Source organism: Hyla sarda, chromosome 6 (assembly GCF_029499605.1).
Source record: "Hyla sarda isolate aHylSar1 chromosome 6, aHylSar1.hap1, whole genome shotgun sequence".
Lineage (NCBI taxonomy): Eukaryota > Metazoa > Chordata > Amphibia > Anura > Hylidae > Hyla > Hyla sarda.
Window position 1 is genome coordinate 284,928,232 of NC_079194.1, and position 18,330 is coordinate 284,946,561.

The 18,330-nt window shown below is 46.4% G+C and overlaps 1 protein-coding gene across 3 annotated transcripts in view; it reads right to left on the minus strand.

The window, feature by feature from the left end:
- Positions 1-2,376: 2,376 nt before the first annotated feature.
- SLC3A2 (solute carrier family 3 member 2) overlaps positions 2,377-18,330 on the minus strand; it is a 54,210-nt gene continuing 38,256 nt past the window's right edge. The window contains exons 1-10 of one of the 3 annotated variants that reach the window (XM_056527553.1): positions 17,040-17,227; positions 16,532-16,957; positions 14,426-14,599; positions 14,095-14,198; positions 12,352-12,423; positions 12,205-12,269; positions 8,302-8,488; positions 4,805-4,945; positions 4,552-4,656; positions 2,377-3,043 (exon numbers count right to left, since the gene is read on the minus strand). In XM_056527553.1, the coding sequence (XP_056383528.1) occupies positions 2,699-3,043; positions 4,552-4,656; positions 4,805-4,945; positions 8,302-8,488; positions 12,205-12,269; positions 12,352-12,423; positions 14,095-14,198; positions 14,426-14,599; positions 16,532-16,955 (1,617 nt within the window). In that variant the 5' untranslated portion in view covers positions 16,956-16,957; positions 17,040-17,227 and the 3' untranslated portion in view covers positions 2,377-2,698. Of the gene's footprint in view, positions 3,044-4,551; positions 4,657-4,804; positions 4,946-8,301; positions 8,489-12,204; positions 12,270-12,351; positions 12,424-14,094; positions 14,199-14,425; positions 14,600-16,531; positions 17,228-18,330 lie in introns of those variants that run through there. The other 2 variants (XM_056527554.1, XM_056527552.1) reach the window with 2 other exon arrangements.

Consider the following 18,330-nt stretch of genomic DNA (forward strand, 5'->3'; position numbering starts at 1 on the left):
CATTGTGCCTCCAGCTGTTGCAAAACTACAACTCCCAGCATGCCTGGACAGCCGTAGGCTGTCCAGGCATGCTGGGAGTTGTAGTTTTGCAATAAAGAATAACAATAAAAAGGCCAAGAATTGCTTATTGTGGTCCAAAAATGTAAATTCCCGACACTGAACGGGTCTGAGAACAACCAACAACACCGGGTCACCACGGATCCCATTGACTTAAATGGGGCCTGTCAAGTGTCTGGTATAGAAGTTGAGGGATTAAAAAAAATAAATAAATAAAAAAAAGGGGGTGGACATGCATTTTCTACGTTCAACTCTCGTCCATTCGATGGACTGGGATGGAGCTCCCTTCTGCGGAGCATGTGGGCAGTGTGAACGATGGTACCTGCAGAGTGTACTGCCATAGACATGTTCCATCAGACTCCATGAGGGAGATTTATCAAAACCTGTCCAGAGGGAAAGTTGCTGAGTTGCCCATAGCAACCAATCAGATCACTACTTTCATTTTTCAGAGGCCTTTTCAAAAGTGAAAGTAGCCATCTGATTGGTTGCTATGGGCAACTCAGCAACTTTTCCTCTGGACAGGTTTTGCTAAATCTCCCCCCTCATAAGTACAAAGACATTTATGGGAAAAGATCTCTCCATACATATGGAAATTCCTGGAGGCCATTTTGCTCTGCCACGTGCGTGATCCCTGACCGTGTGCGCTCATCGTCCTTCTTACGCTTATGACTGAGGTGACACATATACTGTATATGTCTGGAGAGATTGGGGAAGTGCAGTATTGCTGAGGTTTCCCCACCGTGTCATGTGCCGTACTGAGTGGGAGTAAACGCTGACGTTGCGGATATAGTTTCTAGAGATGAGCGAATTTACAGTAAATTCGATTCGTCACAAACTTCTCGGCTCGGCAGTTGATGACTTATCCTGCGTAAATTAGTTCAGCTTTCAGGTGCTCCCGTGGGCTGGAAAAGGTGGATACAGAGACTCTTTCCTAGGACTGTATCCACCTTTTCCAGCCCACCGGAGCACCGGAAAGCTGAACTAATTTATGCAGGATAAGCCATCAACTGCCGAGCCGAAAAGTTCGTGACGAATCGAATTTACTGTAAATTCGCTCATTTCTAATAGTTTCCATTCTTACATTATTGCATATTTTATATATATATATATATATATATATATATATATATATATATATATATATATATAAAAATTTTAACCACACGTTCATTTTTGCTTCCTATTAAAGGGAATGTGTCATCAGAAAATGTATTGTTTAACCCCTTAGGGGACACAGCAAATTTACTTTTATTTGTGTAAATATTTTTCCTCCTCACCTTCTAAGAGACAACTAATTTTTTTTTCATCCACAGACCCAGAGGGCTTGTTTTTGTGCGACCAATTGTACTTTGTAGCAACTTTGTTTTTTTTTTTAATAAAATGTTAAGCACAACCAAAAATGAGGAAATTAAGAAAACCACAGGAGGGGGGGTTTTCTATGGGGATTTGCTCCTGCTCTGGACAGTTCCTGACATGGACAGAGGTGTCAGCAGAGAGCACTGTGGTCAGACTGGAAAGGACTACACAACTTCCTCTGGAGCATACAGCAGCTGATAAGTACTGGAAGGATTAAGATTTTTATGTAGAAGTAATTTACAAGTCTCAAGGGCCGGCATTTATCATTGTAGGTGTAAGTGAAGCATATTTCTACTTTTTTTTTTTTTTTTTTTTATGTGCTGGTGATGTGTAGGAACAACAAATGTATTAAATAGTCACAGCATTTCCTAAAGTTTGTGCAGGTCACATTTTCCGAAGTGTTACTCTTCACATACACCAAAAAGCTAAGTCTGGGCTGGTGTACTTTTAGACACTTTTTGCTGGCCTTGCGCCTTTTTTGCACCTTTTCACAAAAAGGCGCAATTCATAAAACCCATCCATATTGTGCGTACTGCCGAAATCAGTGGATTACAACTCAAAATCAGCAGAAATGTGTAAACCAAAAAGGCGCAAAAAAAAAAAAAAAAGGAGACAGGAAAAAAGGGTAAACACAATGCTAAATGCCGGCCTATAACTTTCTGGCACCAGTTCATTTGAAAACATTTCTTCCATCGGAGTACCCCTTTAAGGGTTTTATTTTTTTTTTTTGTGAGGAATGTTCTTCTAAAAATCCGCCCCAACTAAATCCGGTCCTCGGTAAGGGGGATTGCTTTTCTGGAGATCAAGGAAGTTCTTAAATTGTGAACAGAAGAAAGCAAAACAACCACAGCGATATCAACCCAAATGTAAACTACTTTTATTAAAAGGAGACATTTTCTGACCTGAATTCTTTTGCCCGCCCCCCCCTTTTATCACTCCCTCCCCAAAAAAAACACCCAAGGGTCAGTTAGACACAATACTATATTATCTGTATGAAACAAGCATTCATCCACAAGTGTGTGCACACAGCATTAACTGTTCACAACCCGAGAAAGCACACGACACTTATTGCTGTTAACGCGTTTGAAGACCCTCGTGCTCGATACGTTTTACACCTAAATGGTGGTGGTCTCAGTGCAATGGACTCTATATACTGCAATGAAAGGGAGGGGAGAGTATATAAAGGGGGTTTTGGCAAAGGGGGCTAACACTGTGCCTCGTGGAGTGGAAAAACTAGGGTCAGAATATGGAATGTGTGAGTACTACTCCGCTAGCAGAGGTTTCCTTATGGACTGTATGGATACTTGAGCAGTAAGGCCTCCCCCGCCGCTACTTTCAGCCTCCTTACGGAAACGCTGCTCCCTTCTTTGCGCTCGGAATCAGAGCTTAAAACCACCGAACATTGCTCTGGTATATGTTCGTGCGGAACAGACACCTCCGTCTCCACCTCTGCAAAGTTCACTACTGTCACGTATCTTTCATTCTGGTCCCAAATTCGCGCAAAAGCTAGCGCTCTGTCATCGTGGTGGAGTAGTGTGAAGTTGCCGTGAAGGAGTGACCGCTCTTTCCCCCGCAACTCACTCAGGCGCTTATAAAGATTGAGTAGTGAAGCTTTATTTCCTTCCTGAGCCTAGAGACAAAAGAGAAATATAAATACCGTACATAAAATAAATAATTTTTTTAAATAATTGTACTATTTTTTTATTGTTTTTAATTTTATTTTTATTTAAATTAAATAAAAATATATTTTTAATTTAATGTTTTATTTTTTGCATTTTATTTATTTTGATTTTATTTTCGTTTAAATTAAATAAAATGAAAATAAAAAAATTAAAAAATAAAATAAAGTAAAAATAAAATGTATATTTTTTGCATTGTAGGATCATTGCTGATGACAGTGTGAAATAAGTGCGCAGGCATTTTAATCTAGTACTCAATGTTCTTTCGCTCGACTGCAGCTGCGTTGCTAAGTAGGGCAAAGGTTGTTGCCAAGAGAAGGCCGCCGCAGGATTACGAGCAAACAATAAAATCGGCTGAGTCAGGGAGGGGGGATAAAGTCTGTACAGAATGCAAGACGGCAAGGATAGGGAAATGTTGTGTTAGCAGATTTCAGGGAAGGAACAAAGGGCATCGATTGTAGACAACAAGTACTTAGGTTACTAGCACGAATAATAATTGAGCACCTATCCTGTGCATTGGGCAGCCGTTGGCTGTCCGGGCATGCTTGGAATTGTAGTTTTGCACTCTGGTTGGGACACACTGACCACTGGGACATTTAACAACGTATCCCCTTTTCCAGACCTACCCACGATGAAGTCCATAGCAGGAGAACGCATTCACTTCATGCACTGTCTATGGGAGCGCAGGAACCCCATTCTGGAGATCACTGCGGCCTGATCCCCCTCAATCAAAACATTCCCTAGGTGAGTTGATAAATGCCATCACAGTCAATGGCTCCCTAGTACCAAAAGTCTGCTGGCTTAGGCTAAGCAAGAGTGTTTGGAAGGCAACAGAGGGGGATGTTGCAGTAGCCCAGCCCTGGGAGATAATGGCATGTATCAGTTTAGTTGAGTCCAAGTGGAAAAAGGAGCAGAATACAGAAATGCTTAAGGTGGAGGTGGTAAGGGTCTGGATGTGCAGTTTAAAAGGTGGATACAATCCTAGGAAAGAGTCTCCTAGGACTGTATCCACCTTTATCAGCCCACGGGCTCACCTGAAAGCTGAACTAGTTTATGCAGGATAAGGCATCAACTGCCGAGCCGAGAAGTCCGTGACGAATCGAATTTACTGTAAGTTCGCTCATCTCTACTTTCTTAGACTCCTGAATGGCAGATCTGCCCATGTACGCAATGCAAGGAATGAACCGAGCAGACTGGCAATAGTAATGGCAGTCAAAATCCTAGGCACACAGATTAGATAGAACTAGGGAAATTGACGGCATTTTTAAAAACCAGAAGGACAAGCCAAGGCAGTGTTTCCCAAACGGGGTGCCTCCAGCTGTTGCAAAACTACAACTTCCAGCATGCCCGGACAGCCAACGGCTGTCCGGGCATGCTGGGAGTTGTAGTTTTGCAACAGCTAGAGGCCCTCTGGTTGGGAAATACTAAGCCAAGGACTTGCAATGTTTCTATTCCGTACCTCAAATGTAACGTTTGCATTTAGCGGATTTGCTTCTCTCACTGAGCCTTCAGAGAACCCATGATTCTTGCCATAATTCCACTGCATGTATGTGCCATGTGCCGGCTGAGGAGAAGACAACACGTCAGTAACAATGTGCAGACAAGGGCGGATTAAGGCTCCCTGCCCAGGCCTGTTCAGAGACGGAATTTTTTCCATTTGGTTAATCCCAACACTAATAAATGCTAAAAAAGACACCAGAGTGATCCCTTACCTGTCCGGGCAAATCTTTGAGTCCAATCTCATCCCCGTACAAAGTTAAAGGTGTTCCCGGGAGAGTGAAGAGCAGGAGCTGATAGACACGCAACAGGTTCTCCTTCACCACGGAAGCCATGTGACCTAAACGTGGTCTGATCTATAGGGGACAAAAAAAAATCATTATACGCATTAATACTTCTATAGAGGATGGAAAAAAAAAAAAAAAAAACAGGAGCTGGTGGTTCTATGGAAAACCCATAAACAGAGTAGTGGATGCATGGAATTGCCATCCTGCAGAAGTGGGAGCTGCAAATCCAGCGAAGGAGTTTAACCCCTTAACGACCATAGACCTGTATACACTTCCATGTGCCGTTAAGCAGGTATGACCAAGGCTCCCGACTCATACCAGCCGGCCCCCAGTTGATTCTTGTAGCTGAGGGCCAGCGTTCATAGATATGCAGCAATCGCCGTGGCCAGCTATTAACCCTTTAGATCACAGCTGTCAAAAGGTGACAGCGGCGTCTAAAGGTGCCTTTATCCCATCCCTGGTGGTCCAGTGGGGTGGATCCTTCATATATGATATGGATAGACATAAGGCTATCCTTCATATAAGATAAGGATAGGAACAAGGTTATCCTTCATATAAGATAGAGATAGATATAAGGCTATCCTTCATATAATATAGAGATAGGTATAAGGTTATCCTTCATATAAGATAGAGATAGGTATAAGGCTATCCTTCGTATAATATAGAGATGGGTATAAGGTTATCCTTCATATAAGATCGGGATAGACATAAGGCTATCCTTCATATAAGATAAGGATAGGAACAAGGCTATCCTTCATATAAGATAAGGATAGGAACAAGGCTATCCTTCATATAAGATAGAGATAGGTATAAGGCTATCCTTCATATAAGATAGGGATAGGCATAAGGCTATCCTTCATATAAAATAGGGATAGGCATAAGGCTATCCTTCATATAAGATAGAGATAGGCATAAGGCTATCCTTCATATAAGATAGGGATAGGCATAAGGCTATCCTTCATATAAGATAGAGATAGGCATAAGGCTATCCATCATATAAGATAGGGATAGGAATAAGGCTATCCTTCATATAAGATAGGGATAGGTATAAGTAGGGATGTAAGAAAAAATCGATTCTCGCGATAATCGCGATTTTTCATTTGCCGATACAGAATCGATTCAAAATATTTTTGAATCGATTCTTTTAGGGATGTGGAATTTTTAATAAAACGCACTTTTCTTACCTGCCAACGAGCCCGCGGAGCTCCGGTACAGTCCGGTACAGGTGTTCGGTCCCCGGGCTGTATTCTTCTTCCTGTTAGTCCGGCACGTCACATGGAGCTTCAGCCTATCACTGGCCGCAGAGATGTCCCGCCTCCGCTGGTGATAGGCTGAAGCTCCATGTGACGTGCCGGACTAACAGGAAGTAAGAAGAATACAGCCCGGGGACCGAACACCTGTACCGGAGCTCCGCGGGCTCGTTGGCAGGTAAGATAAAGTGCGTTTTATTTTATTTTGCAGCCCGGGATAACATGAGAAAAGTGCGCGCCGGAGTACTAGATCGCCGCTGTCAAAGCTGACAGCGGCGTCTATTGGGATCTATGAATGCTCCCAGGTGGGCGATATATCGCGATGTATCGTCACCTAGACGGTATCGCGATATATCGAATCGCCACACTGGTATCGCGATTCGAATCGAATCGCCAAATTCTTGGCGATTCACACCCCTAGGCATAAGGCTATCCTTCATATAAGATTGAGATAGGCATAAGGCTATCCTTCATATAAGATAGGGATAGGTATAAGGCTATCCTTCATATAAGATAGGGATAGGCATAAGGCTATCCTTCATATAAGATAGGGATAGGTATAAGGCTATCCTTCATATAAGATAGGGATAGGTATAAGGCTATCCTTCATATAAGATAGGGATAGGCATAAGGCTATCCTTCATATAAGATAGGGATAGGTATAAGGCTATCCTTCATATAAGATAGGGATAGGTATAAGGCTATCCTTCATATAAGATAGGGATAGGCATAAGGCTATCCTTCATATAAGATAGGGATAGGCATAAGGCTATCCTTCATATAAAATAGGGATAGGCATAAGGCTATCCTTCATATAAGATAGAGATAGGCATAAGGCTATCCTTCATATAAGATAGAGATAGGCATAAGGCTATCCTTCATATAAGATAGGGATAGGAATAAGGCTATCCTTCATATAAGATAGGGATAGGCATAAGGCTATCCTTCATATAAGATAGAGATAGGCATAAGGCTATCCTTCATATAAGATAGAGATAGGCATAAGGCTATCCTTCATATAAGATTGAGATAGGCATAAGGCTATCCTTCATATAATATAGGGATAGGCATAAGGCTATCCTTCATATAAGATAGGGATAGGTATAAGGCTATCCTTCATATAAGATAGAGATAGGCATAAGGCTATCCTTCATATAAGATAGGGATAGACATAATTATATCCTTCATATAAGATAGGGATAGACATAAGGCTATCCTTTATATAAGATAGAGATAGGTATAAGGATATCCTTCATATAAGATAGAGATAGGCATAAGGCTATCCTTCATATAAGATAGGGATAGGTATAAGGCTATCCTTCATATAAGATAGGGATAGGCATAAGGCTATCCTTCATATAAGATAGGGATAGGTATAAGGCTATCCTTCATATAAGATAGGGATAGGCATAAGGCTATACTTCATATAAGATAGAGATAGGCATAAGGCTATCCTTCATATAAGATAGAGATAGGTATAAGACTATCCTTCATATAAGATAGAGATAGGTATAAGGCTATCCTTCATATAAGATAGAGATAGGCATAAGGCTATCCTTCATATAAGATAGAGATAGGCATAAGGCTATCCTTCATATAAGATTGAGATAGGCATAAGGCTATCCTTCATATAATATAGGGATAGGCATAAGGCTATCCTTCATATAAGATAGGGATAGGTATAAGGCTATCCTTCATATAAGATAGAGATAGGCATAAGGCTATCCTTCATATAAGATAGAGATAGGCATAAGGCTATCCTTCATATAAGATTGAGATAGGCATAAGGCTATCCTTCATATAATATAGGGATAGGCATAAGGCTATCCTTCATATAATATAGGGATAGGCATAAGGCTATCCTTCATATAAGATAGGGATAGGTATAAGGCTATCCTTCATATAAGATTGAGATAGGCATAAGGCTATCCTTCATATAAGATAGGGATAGGTATAAGGCTATCCTTCATATAAGATAGGGATAGGTATAAGGCTATACTTCATATAAGATAGAGGTAGGCATAAGGCTATCCTTCATATAAGATAGAGATAGGCATAAGGCTATCCTTCATATAAGATAGGGCCTGGAACCATTCATAAGAATATTGGGCTGACTAGATGGGTCAAATTGTTCTCATCCGCTTACACCTTCATGTCCACAATGGGAGTGCTTACCGCCCAGAGGATCTTGTCCTCTTCACCAGTAACGTTCTTGTATTGCCTGACGCGTTCCCCGATAGTGCCGTCACTTTCATTGCCTTTACCCAACAAATAGCTGGTGCTTAAAATGCCAGAGGAAGAGTCATTGAGGATCCCCAGTATATCGCTGCTGACTGACTCCACAGAGGAGATGAGCAGCACCCTACCGAAGGAAAAACACAATATATCGGTCCAGAAGGTTTTCATACACATGGGATTTATTGGCCAAAACCGCTCTCTTCTGACCCCCCCCCCCCCATACACATGAATATTAGGGCTGTACGGAGTGCAGGGAAAGCCAATGAGGATGGTTCAGGTCTGCACGGTCCTAGTGCCAATTGATATCACCAGCGGCCGAGCAGATATTATGTAACGTGAACGCACCGTCTCCTCCCATGCACATTATCGAAAAACAAATTTCCCTTAGGGCCGCAGCCCCTCTGGGACTAATTCCCCTTTGCTAGGGATCCCCTCTTAAAGGGTGGAAATGTATTTTTATTTTTTTATTTTATTTTTTATATCAACTGGTGCCAGAAAGTTAAACACATTTGAAAATTACTTCTATTCAAAAATCTTAATCCTTCCACTAGGGATCGACCGATATCGTTTTTTTAGGGCCGATACCGATAATCGGTGCAGGTTAGGGCCGATAGCCGATAACTTATACCGATATTCCGGTATAAGTCATCGGCTATTTAACCCCCTGCGACACCGCTGCAGATCATTGATTTAAATCAATGATCTGCAGTGGCTTTTGCGGGGCCATAGGCCGCCGCCGCCACCCGCTACTCTCCCCTACCTGCCAGGGTGCTCCGGGCCATCCATCCATCATTCCTGTAGTGTCCGGTGGCGTTCCGGGTGGAGGGTGGTCTGGTCAGGGCTGTCCTCCACTCCGGGCAGGCTCCGGCCTAGTACGCTGCATAGACGTCGCTGCGCAGTGACGCCCGTGCGCAGCGACGCACCTGACGTCACAGCGTAGCGGCGTCTATGCAGCGTACTAGGCCGGAGCCTGCCCGGAGTGGAGGACAGCCCTGACCAGACCACCCTCCACCCGGAACGCCCCCGGACACTACATGAAGGAAGGATGGCCTGGACCACCCCCATTACAGGTAAGTTTAATTTTTTTATTCACTCGGAGGGTGGGGGAGGGGCCCGACCGGTATAGCGGTATGGGAAAAAATCCATACCGGTATACCGCCCAGCATCACGGTGGGGGGTGCGACGCGGTGCGGTGCGGTGGGTCGGAGGTGCGGTGCGGCGGGTCGAGGGGGTGGCGGTCGCTGTGCGGGCGGTGCGGGGGGGGCGGGGCATTATCGGCTTATCGGCAAGATAATTGCCGATACCGATAATGCCCAAAATCGTGATTATCGGCCGATAATATCGGCCATACCGATAATCGGTCGATCCCTACCTTCCACTACTTAATAGCTGCTGAATACTACAGAGGAAATTCTTTTCTTTTTGGAACACAGTGCTCTCTGCCGACATCATGACCACAGTGCTCTCTGCCGACATCATGACCACAGTGCTCTCTGCCGACATCATGACCACAGTGCTCTCTGCCGACATCATGACCACAGTGCTCTCTGCCGACATCATGACCACAGTGCTCTCTGCCGACATCATGACCACAGTGCTCTCTGCCGACATCATGACCACAGTGCTCTCTGCCGACATCATGACCACAGTGCTCTCTGCCGACATCATGACCACAGTGCTCTCTGCCGACATCATGACCACAGTGCTCTCTGCCGACATCATGACCACAGTGCTCTCTGCCGACATCATGACCACAGTGCTCTCTGCCGACATCATGACCACAGTGCTCTCTGCCGACATCATGACCACAGTGCTCTCTGCCGACATCATGACCACAGTGCTCTCTGCCGACATCATGACCACAGTGCTCTCTGCCGACATCATGACCACAGTGCTCTCTGCCGACATCATGACCACAGTGCTCTCTGCCGACATCATGACCACAGTGCTCTCTGCCGACATGACCACAGTGCTCTCTGCCGACATCATGACCACAGTGCTCTCTGCCGACATCATGACCACAGTGCTCTCTGCCGACATCATGACCACAGTGCTCTCTGCCGACATCATGACCACAGTGCTCTCTGCCGACATCATGACCACAGTGCTCTCTGCCGACATCATGACCACAGTGCTCTCTGCCGACATCATGACCACAGTGCTCTCTACAGACATCTCTGTCCATTTTAAGAACTCTCCAGAGCAGCATATGTTTGCTATGGGGATTTTCTCCTACTCTGGACAGTTCTTAAAATGGACAGAGATGTCAGCAGAGAGCACTGTGCTCGTGATGTCAGCAGAGAGCTCTGTGTTCCAAAAAGAAAAGAATTTCCTCTGTAGTATTCAGCAGCTAATAAGTACTGGAAGGATTAAGATTTTTTTTTTTTTAATTGAAGTGATTTACAAATCTGTTTAAACTTTCTGGCACCAGTTGATTAAAAAAACAAAAAAATAAAAAATAAAAGTTTTCAACCGGTGTACCCCTTTATGGGTAGGGTCACATGTAACAGATCCGCAGCGTATTTTACGTTGCGGATCCGTCGATTACCGACTCTAGAGTGAGCCCCTGCCTATGCCCACTCGTAGCAGCAATTCTTCATGACCGGGATAATTAAAGGGGTTTATCCAGTGAAAAAGAAAAAAATAATAGCCACAGGATTGGGGATCCCTGTCTAATTGCAGGGGGGGTCCGACCGCTGGTAACTAGAGATGAGCGAACTTACAGTAAATTCGATTCGTCACGAACTTCTCGGCTCGGCAGTTGATGACTTTTCCTGCATAAATTAGTTCAGCTTTCCGGTGCTCCGGTGGGCTGGAAAAGGTGGATACAGTCCTAGGAGACTCTTTCCTAGGACTGTATCCACCTTTCCCAGCCCATGGGAGCACCGGAAAGCTGAACTAATTTATGCAGGAAAAGTCATCAACTGCCGAGCCGAGAAGTTCGTGACGAATCGAATTTTCTGTAAGTTCGCTCATCTCTACTGGTAACCCCTGCGATCTCCTGTAAGGGGGCCGGGCTCTCGCCGCTTCTCAGGGGAAAAAAAGCAGCTGAATGGCAAGTTCAGGGGCAAGAGTCGAGCCCTGTACAGGAAATCACAAGGGGTCCTAGCAGTCGGACCCCCAGCGATTATACACTTTTCCCCTATTCTGTACATAGGGAATACAATACATTTTTTTCATATAACAGCAATCTGTATTCAACATCCTAGATTGGTTGCCTCCAGCTGTTGCAAAACTACAACTCCCAGCATGCCTGGACAGCCAGGGTGCCTCCAGCTGTTGCAAAACTACAACTCCCAGCACGCCTGGACAGCCAGGGTGCCTCCAGCTGTTGTAAAGCTACAACTCCCAGCATGCCTGGACAGCCAGGGTGCCTCCAGCTGTTGCAAAACTACAACTCCCAGCATGCCCGGACAGCCAAAGGCTGTCCGGGCATGCTGGGAATTGTAGTTTTGCAACAGCTGGAGGCACCCTGATTGGGAAACACCAATCTAGGATGTTGAATACAGATTGCTGTTATATGAAAAAAATGTATTGTATTCCCTATCAGGGTGCCTCCAGCTGTTGCAAAACTACAATTCCCAGCATGCCCGGACAGCCTTTGGCTGTCCGGGCATGCTGGGAGCTGTAGTTTTGCAACAGCTGGAGGCACCCTGGCTGTCCAGGCGAGCTGGGAGTTGTAGTTTTGCAACAGCTGGAGGCACCCTGGCTGTCCAGGCATGCTGGGCGTTGTAGTTTTGCAACAGCTGGAGGCACCCTGGCTGTCCAGGCGTGCTGGGAGTTGTAGTTTTGCAACAGCTGGAGTCACACTGGTTGGGAAACACAGTCCTAGATCCTCACCTTGCTTTACCCTCTGTGCTGTGGTTAGCAGTGATGTTATTCAGTTCCGGAAGGAGTTCACCTGGCTGTAAAGGTCAGAACAGAAGAGTTTTACCACTGGACGGGGGTTGTCATACGACTAAACATTGGGAAGAGCGCTGGACTTACATTCAGGATGTTCTCAAATCCACTTAGGTAAATTCCTCCAACGCCATGTTCAAACCAAAAAGTCATCGCATCCTGAAGGAAAAGAATAAAAAAAAAAAATTAAGAGACTCAAAGAACGTTGTATTCTTGCAACCAATCAGCATGTGAATTACAACCTTTAAAGGGGCACTCCGGTGGAATTTTTTTTTTTTTTTAAATCAACTGGTGCCAGAAAGTCAAACAGATTCGTAAATTACTTCTATTAAAAAATATTTATCCTTCCAGTACTTATAAGTTGCTGTATACTACAGAGAAAGTTTTTTTTTATTGTGTCCACAGTGCTCTCTGCTGACACCTCTGTCCATTTCAGGAACTGTCGGAAGCAGAAGCAAATCTCCTTAGCAAACCTCTCCTGCTCTGGACAGTTCCTGATACAGAAAGGAGGTGTCTGCAGAGAGCACCGTGGACAGAAAAAAAAATCCAAAAAGAAAAGAACTTTCTCTGTAGTAGAAAGACGCTAATAAGTAATGGAAGGATTACAATTTTTTAATAGAAGTAATTTACAAATCTGTTTAACTTTCTGGCACCAGTTGATTAAAGATAAAATAATAAATTGTTTTCCACCAGAGTACCCCTTTAAAAGGAGATCTGCAGTGTAAGACATTTATCCCCAATCTGCAGGATAGAGGATAAGTGCCTGATCGCAGGGGGCTGGGCCCCCCCGCGATCTCCTGTATGGGGCCCCAGCTCTCCCATGCAGGAGTGTCGGCTGCAGGATGACGCCGCGGCCGACACGCCCCCCTCTATGTTATCTCAAACGCTGGGCCCCCCTGCGATCTCCTGTATGGGGCCCCCCCTCTATGTATCTCAAAACACTGGGCCCCCCGTGATCTCCTGTATGGGGCCTCCCCTCTATGTATCTCAAACGCTGGGCCCCCCCCCCCCCCCGCGATCTCCTGTATGGGGTCCCCCTCTATATCTCAAGCGCTGGGCCCCCCCGCGATCTCCTGTGTGGGGCCCCAGCTCTTCCATGCAGGAGGAGTGTCGGCTGCAGGAGGAGTGTCGGCTGCAGTAGGACGCCACAGCCAAAACGTCCCCCTCTATGTATCTTTATGGTAGAGGCAGAGATGCATTCATGCCTCCCCGCCTCTCCCATAGGACTGTATTTGGGGGGGGACATTCGCATTACCCGCAGAAATGTTTGTTCCCCATACGTGAGATCGCAGAGGGTCCCAGCAGTCAGACCCCCGCAATCAGACCCTTGTCCCCTAGGATAAGTATCTTCCGCAGAATAGGGGATAAGTGTCTTACACCGCAGTACTCCAACCTACTAATATGGTCTCCATGATGGGATCCACATAGACATGACCCCAATAGATCCATTCTATGGACAGGCCTGTGTATAGTGCTGTATGGCCTTAGGCCGGGTCCACACTTGTGAGGTATGTCCACACGGACAATCCGCTGCAGCAAACGCCCATTGATTTCAATGTGATTCTGCTGCACTATTTACACTGAAGAATTTCTGTGCCTGACGTTTCTCCCGTAGAAATTCTGATTCCGGCGTCCGCAAAAAGAATAGACAAGTCTATTCTCTCTGCCAAGTCCTGCCGTCTATGAGGCGGCACATTTCCGTGCGGCCCTAGTGCCCGCCGGCTTTGCCAAGTGTGCGGAATGTCCGCCGGTATTTTATTTATTTTTTCCGCACATTTTACGCTCGTGTGAACATCGCTTTAAACTCGTCATGCACTTCGTCCTGCTCACCTGTATTTGAGTCACCAAGACGCTGTCCGATTTCTTCAATTCCTCGTTGAACCAGACGTCTTCCCCTCGGTAATTGGGGGTGAGGTCCAAAACTATCTGAATACCTGAAAATAGAAAACCACCACGGTCAATCTGTCTGTGACTTTCTAATACACCGAGATGGCTACTCCTGACGTATCCGTGATATCACTACTGCAGTGGTCTCCAAACTGTGGCCCTCCAGCTGTTGCAAAACTACAACGCCCAGCACGCTGGGCGTTGTAGTTTTGCAACAGCTGGAGGGCCACAGTTTGCAGACCACTGCACTATCCATAACGTCCGCTTGACTCACTTTTCTTTCGAGCCGCTTCCAGCAGGTTTTTGAAGCCGTCTATGTTTCCGTATTTTGGGTCGATATCCTTGAGCACGGTCCCTGAAGGGTCGTCTTTAGTGGTGACATGCAGGGGTCCTATTACCAAACCCTTCACTTTTAGGGTGCTGAGCAAGTCCAGTCGTTGCTGTATTCCTAATCATTGATAAAACACATCAAGGCTATTGTTAGGACGTCCATTAACAGTCATTATTCACATCTTATAAGAAAAAATATATATATATATATATTTTTTTTTTTTTTTTTTTTTTTAAACAAATTTGAAAATTACTTCTATTAAAGGATTACCCGGGATATGAATACTTACAGGGGTACTCCGGTGGGTAAAAAAAAAAATTTTAACGTCTTTATAAGTCAACTGGTGCCAGAAAGTTAAATAAATTTGTAAATGACTTCTATTAAAAAATCTTTACCCTTCCAGTACTTTTTAGCAGCTGTATGCTAGAGAAAATTCTCTTTTTTGAATTTTGTTTTTTGTCTTGTCCACAGTGCTCTCTGCTGACACCTCTGTCCATGTCAGGAACTGTCCAGAGCAGCATATGTTTGCTATGGGCATTTTCTCCTGCTCTGGACAGTTCCTGACACGGACAGAGGTGTCAGCAGAGAGCACTGTGGACAAGATAAAAAAAGTAAAAAAGAAAATAATTTCCTCTGTAGCATACAGCTGCTAAAAAGTACTGGAAGGGTGAAGATTTTTTTTTAATAGAAGTAAATTACAAATATGTTTAACTTTCTGGAGCCAGTTCATAAAAATAAAAAAAATAAAAAAGTGTTTTCCACTGGAGTACCCCTTTATCCCCTATACTAATGATGGGGGATCAGTTTTAAGATCGCTGGGGGGCTGACTGCTAGGACCGCCCCAGATCTCCCGTACGGGGCCCCTGGCTCTTTGCCGAATTAGTGCATATCGACCACCGCATGTCGCTGCGGCTGACATACCCCCTTGAAACATCCCTGAATGCAGCGCTCCGGCTCTCCCATTGAGATGTATTGAGGGGTATGTTGGCCGCAGCGGTCGGACACACCCCCTTGCCGCGGATTGCCAGGGCCCCATATGGAAGGTGTGTCCCCCCCCCCCCCCCCCATGATCTGAAACGTGCCTCCCATCCTATCCTTAGGCTAGGAGATAAGTTTTCATATCCCCGGAGTACTCCTTTAAATTATCTAATGCCTTCCAGTACTAATAAGCTGCTGTATGTTCCAAAGGAAGTTGTGTAGTTCTTTCCAGTCTGACTACATTGCTCTCTGCTGACATCTCTGTCCATGTCAGGAACTGTCCAGAGCAGGAGCAAATCCACATAGCAAACCTATCCTGCTCTGGACAGTACCTGACATGGACAGAGGTGTCAGCATAGACCACTGTGGTCAGACTGGAAAGAACTACACAACTTCCTCTGGAGCATACAGCAGCTTATAAGTACTGGAAGACATAAGATAATTAAAGGAGTACTCCGGAATATGAAAACTTATCTTATGCCTTCCAGTACTTATACGCTACTATATGCTCCAGAGGAAGTTGTGTAGTTCTTTCCAGTCTGACCACAGTGCTCTCTACTGACACCTCTGTCCGTGTCAGGAACTGTCCAGAGCAGGATAGGTTTCCTATGGGGATTTGTTCCTGACCTGGACAGTTCCTGACACGGACCAAGGTGTCAGCAGAGAGCACTGTGGTCAGACAAAGTAAATTCTAAAAGGAAAAAAAAACTTCCTCTGGATCATACAGCAGCTGATAAGTACTGGAAGGATTAAGATTTTAATTTTTGTTCCACTATTTGGACCACAATCAGCAATTCTTGCCCTTTATATTGTTCTTACTGCAAAACTACAACTCCCAGCATGCCCGGACAGCCTTCGGCTGTCCGGGCATGCTGGGAGTTGTAGTTTTGCAACAGCTGGAGGCGAACACTACTGTACATGACCACCAGAGGGCAGACATACGTCTTAGTAACGTAGCTGACGCAACAGACGCGTTACTGGCAGGGCGACTTCCGGTGACGTCAGCTGTCATTGTGCCGGCACTTCAGCTGTTCACAGCACATTGTATGAATGACACATCATCGCACTCACCGGCCAGATCCCCGATGCCGTCGTTCCCCTCTCCGTCCTGGAAGGTGGCCGGGTCCCCGATCTGGTAGAGCGGCCCCTTGTTCCACCACTCCATGGCGGGCAGCGGGCGGCAGCGCGGAGCCTGGACGATGATGACCACGGCCCCGGCCAGCATCCCGGCCCAGCCCAGCCAGAAGAGGATGAGCAGCGCCCAGCGGACCCGCACCCAGCCCGGGGTCCCCGCCACCCTCAGCAGCTCCTCCTTGGACAGCCCGGTGAACTTCACCGCCCGGCTGCCGCCCTCCTCGTCCTCCTTCACCTTCATCACCCCGTTCTTCTCGCCGCCCACCGGGGACTCTCCGTCCTCGGCCGCCATCGGCTGCTTCTCGGGGTCCATCTCGTTGAGCTCCACGTCCTTCATGTCCAATACCGTGTCCTGTGTCATGTCTGCGGGAGAGAGAAGACGGAGGTGAGGAGCGGAGCTCCCGGTCCCTGATCACAGCCGTACACCGGAGGAGGAGCCGCTCACCTGCAGGTGTCCCCGCTATAGAGTCTGAGCGAGCGGTGCAGGGCTCCCCTATATAACCGCTGGGCCCCGCCCACTGTCAGCGCAGGCCACGCCTCTTGGAAGACCGGTCCAGATGATGCAACAGCTCTCTACCCGTACAGTGTGTCGTGCGGTACCGCTCCGGTTATGATGTAACCAGTCACCTGCTGTATATACCCTTCATCTATACAGAAATCCTATAGGGACATGATGTGGGGCAGAGCTCATAAACATAGCTTAGTATCCAGTACCGGCATTACAAGTGCGGCTGCTACTCCGCTGTGCTACTTCACCCCCCCCCCCCCCCCCCACCCTTGAACCACTTCATCCCCCCCCCCCTTGAACCACTTCATTCCCCCCAACCCCCCCTTGAACCACTTCATTCCCCCCCCCCCCCCCCTTAAACCACTTCACCCCCCCCCCTGAACCACTTCATCCATCTCCCCCCACTTGAACCACTTCATCTCCCCTTGATCACTCCCCCCTGTACCTTTTCATCTCCCATTCATCCCCCATGCCACCCCTCTCGCCATAACATCACTCCCTGTGACATCATCCTCCCTCCATATCCCCCTGTGCCATTTCATCCCCCCCTTATTTCCCATGTCAATTAATTCCCCCCTCCCCTTTATTTCCTGTATCATTTCGTTGCCTCCCCTTGAACCACTTCATCAACTTCCCTTTGCCATTTCATCCCCCCTTCATTTCCCCCTGTGCCTTTATCATCCCCCTCTTGATCCCCCCCAATGCCACTACATTCCTCCCCTCTTGCCACATAATTCCCCCTTGATGCCCTGTGCCATTTAATTACCCCCTTCATTCCCTCCTATGCAATTTAATTCCCCTCCCCCTTTATCATCTCCAGTGCAATTTCATTTCTCGCCCTTTATTGCCCATGTACCGCATCATTACTCCCCCTTAATCCTCCCTCCCCTGTGCTATTTCATCCCCCCCTTGACCACCCCCTGTGCCATTTCATCCCCCCCATTGACCACCCCCTGTGCCATTTCATCCCCCCCATTGACCACCCCCTGTGCCATTTCATCCCCCCCATTGACCACCCCCTGTGCCATTTCATCCCCCCTTGACCACCCCCTGTGCCATTTCATCCCCCCCCCCCCTTGACCACCCCTGTGCTATTTCATCCCCCCCCCTTGACCACCCCCTGTGCCACAGCATTCCCCCCTTTGATCCTCCCCTGTGCCATTTCAATCCCCCCAGTACCGCATCATGCTCCCCTCTTTTCTCCTTCAATCTCCTCCCCCCCCTTTGC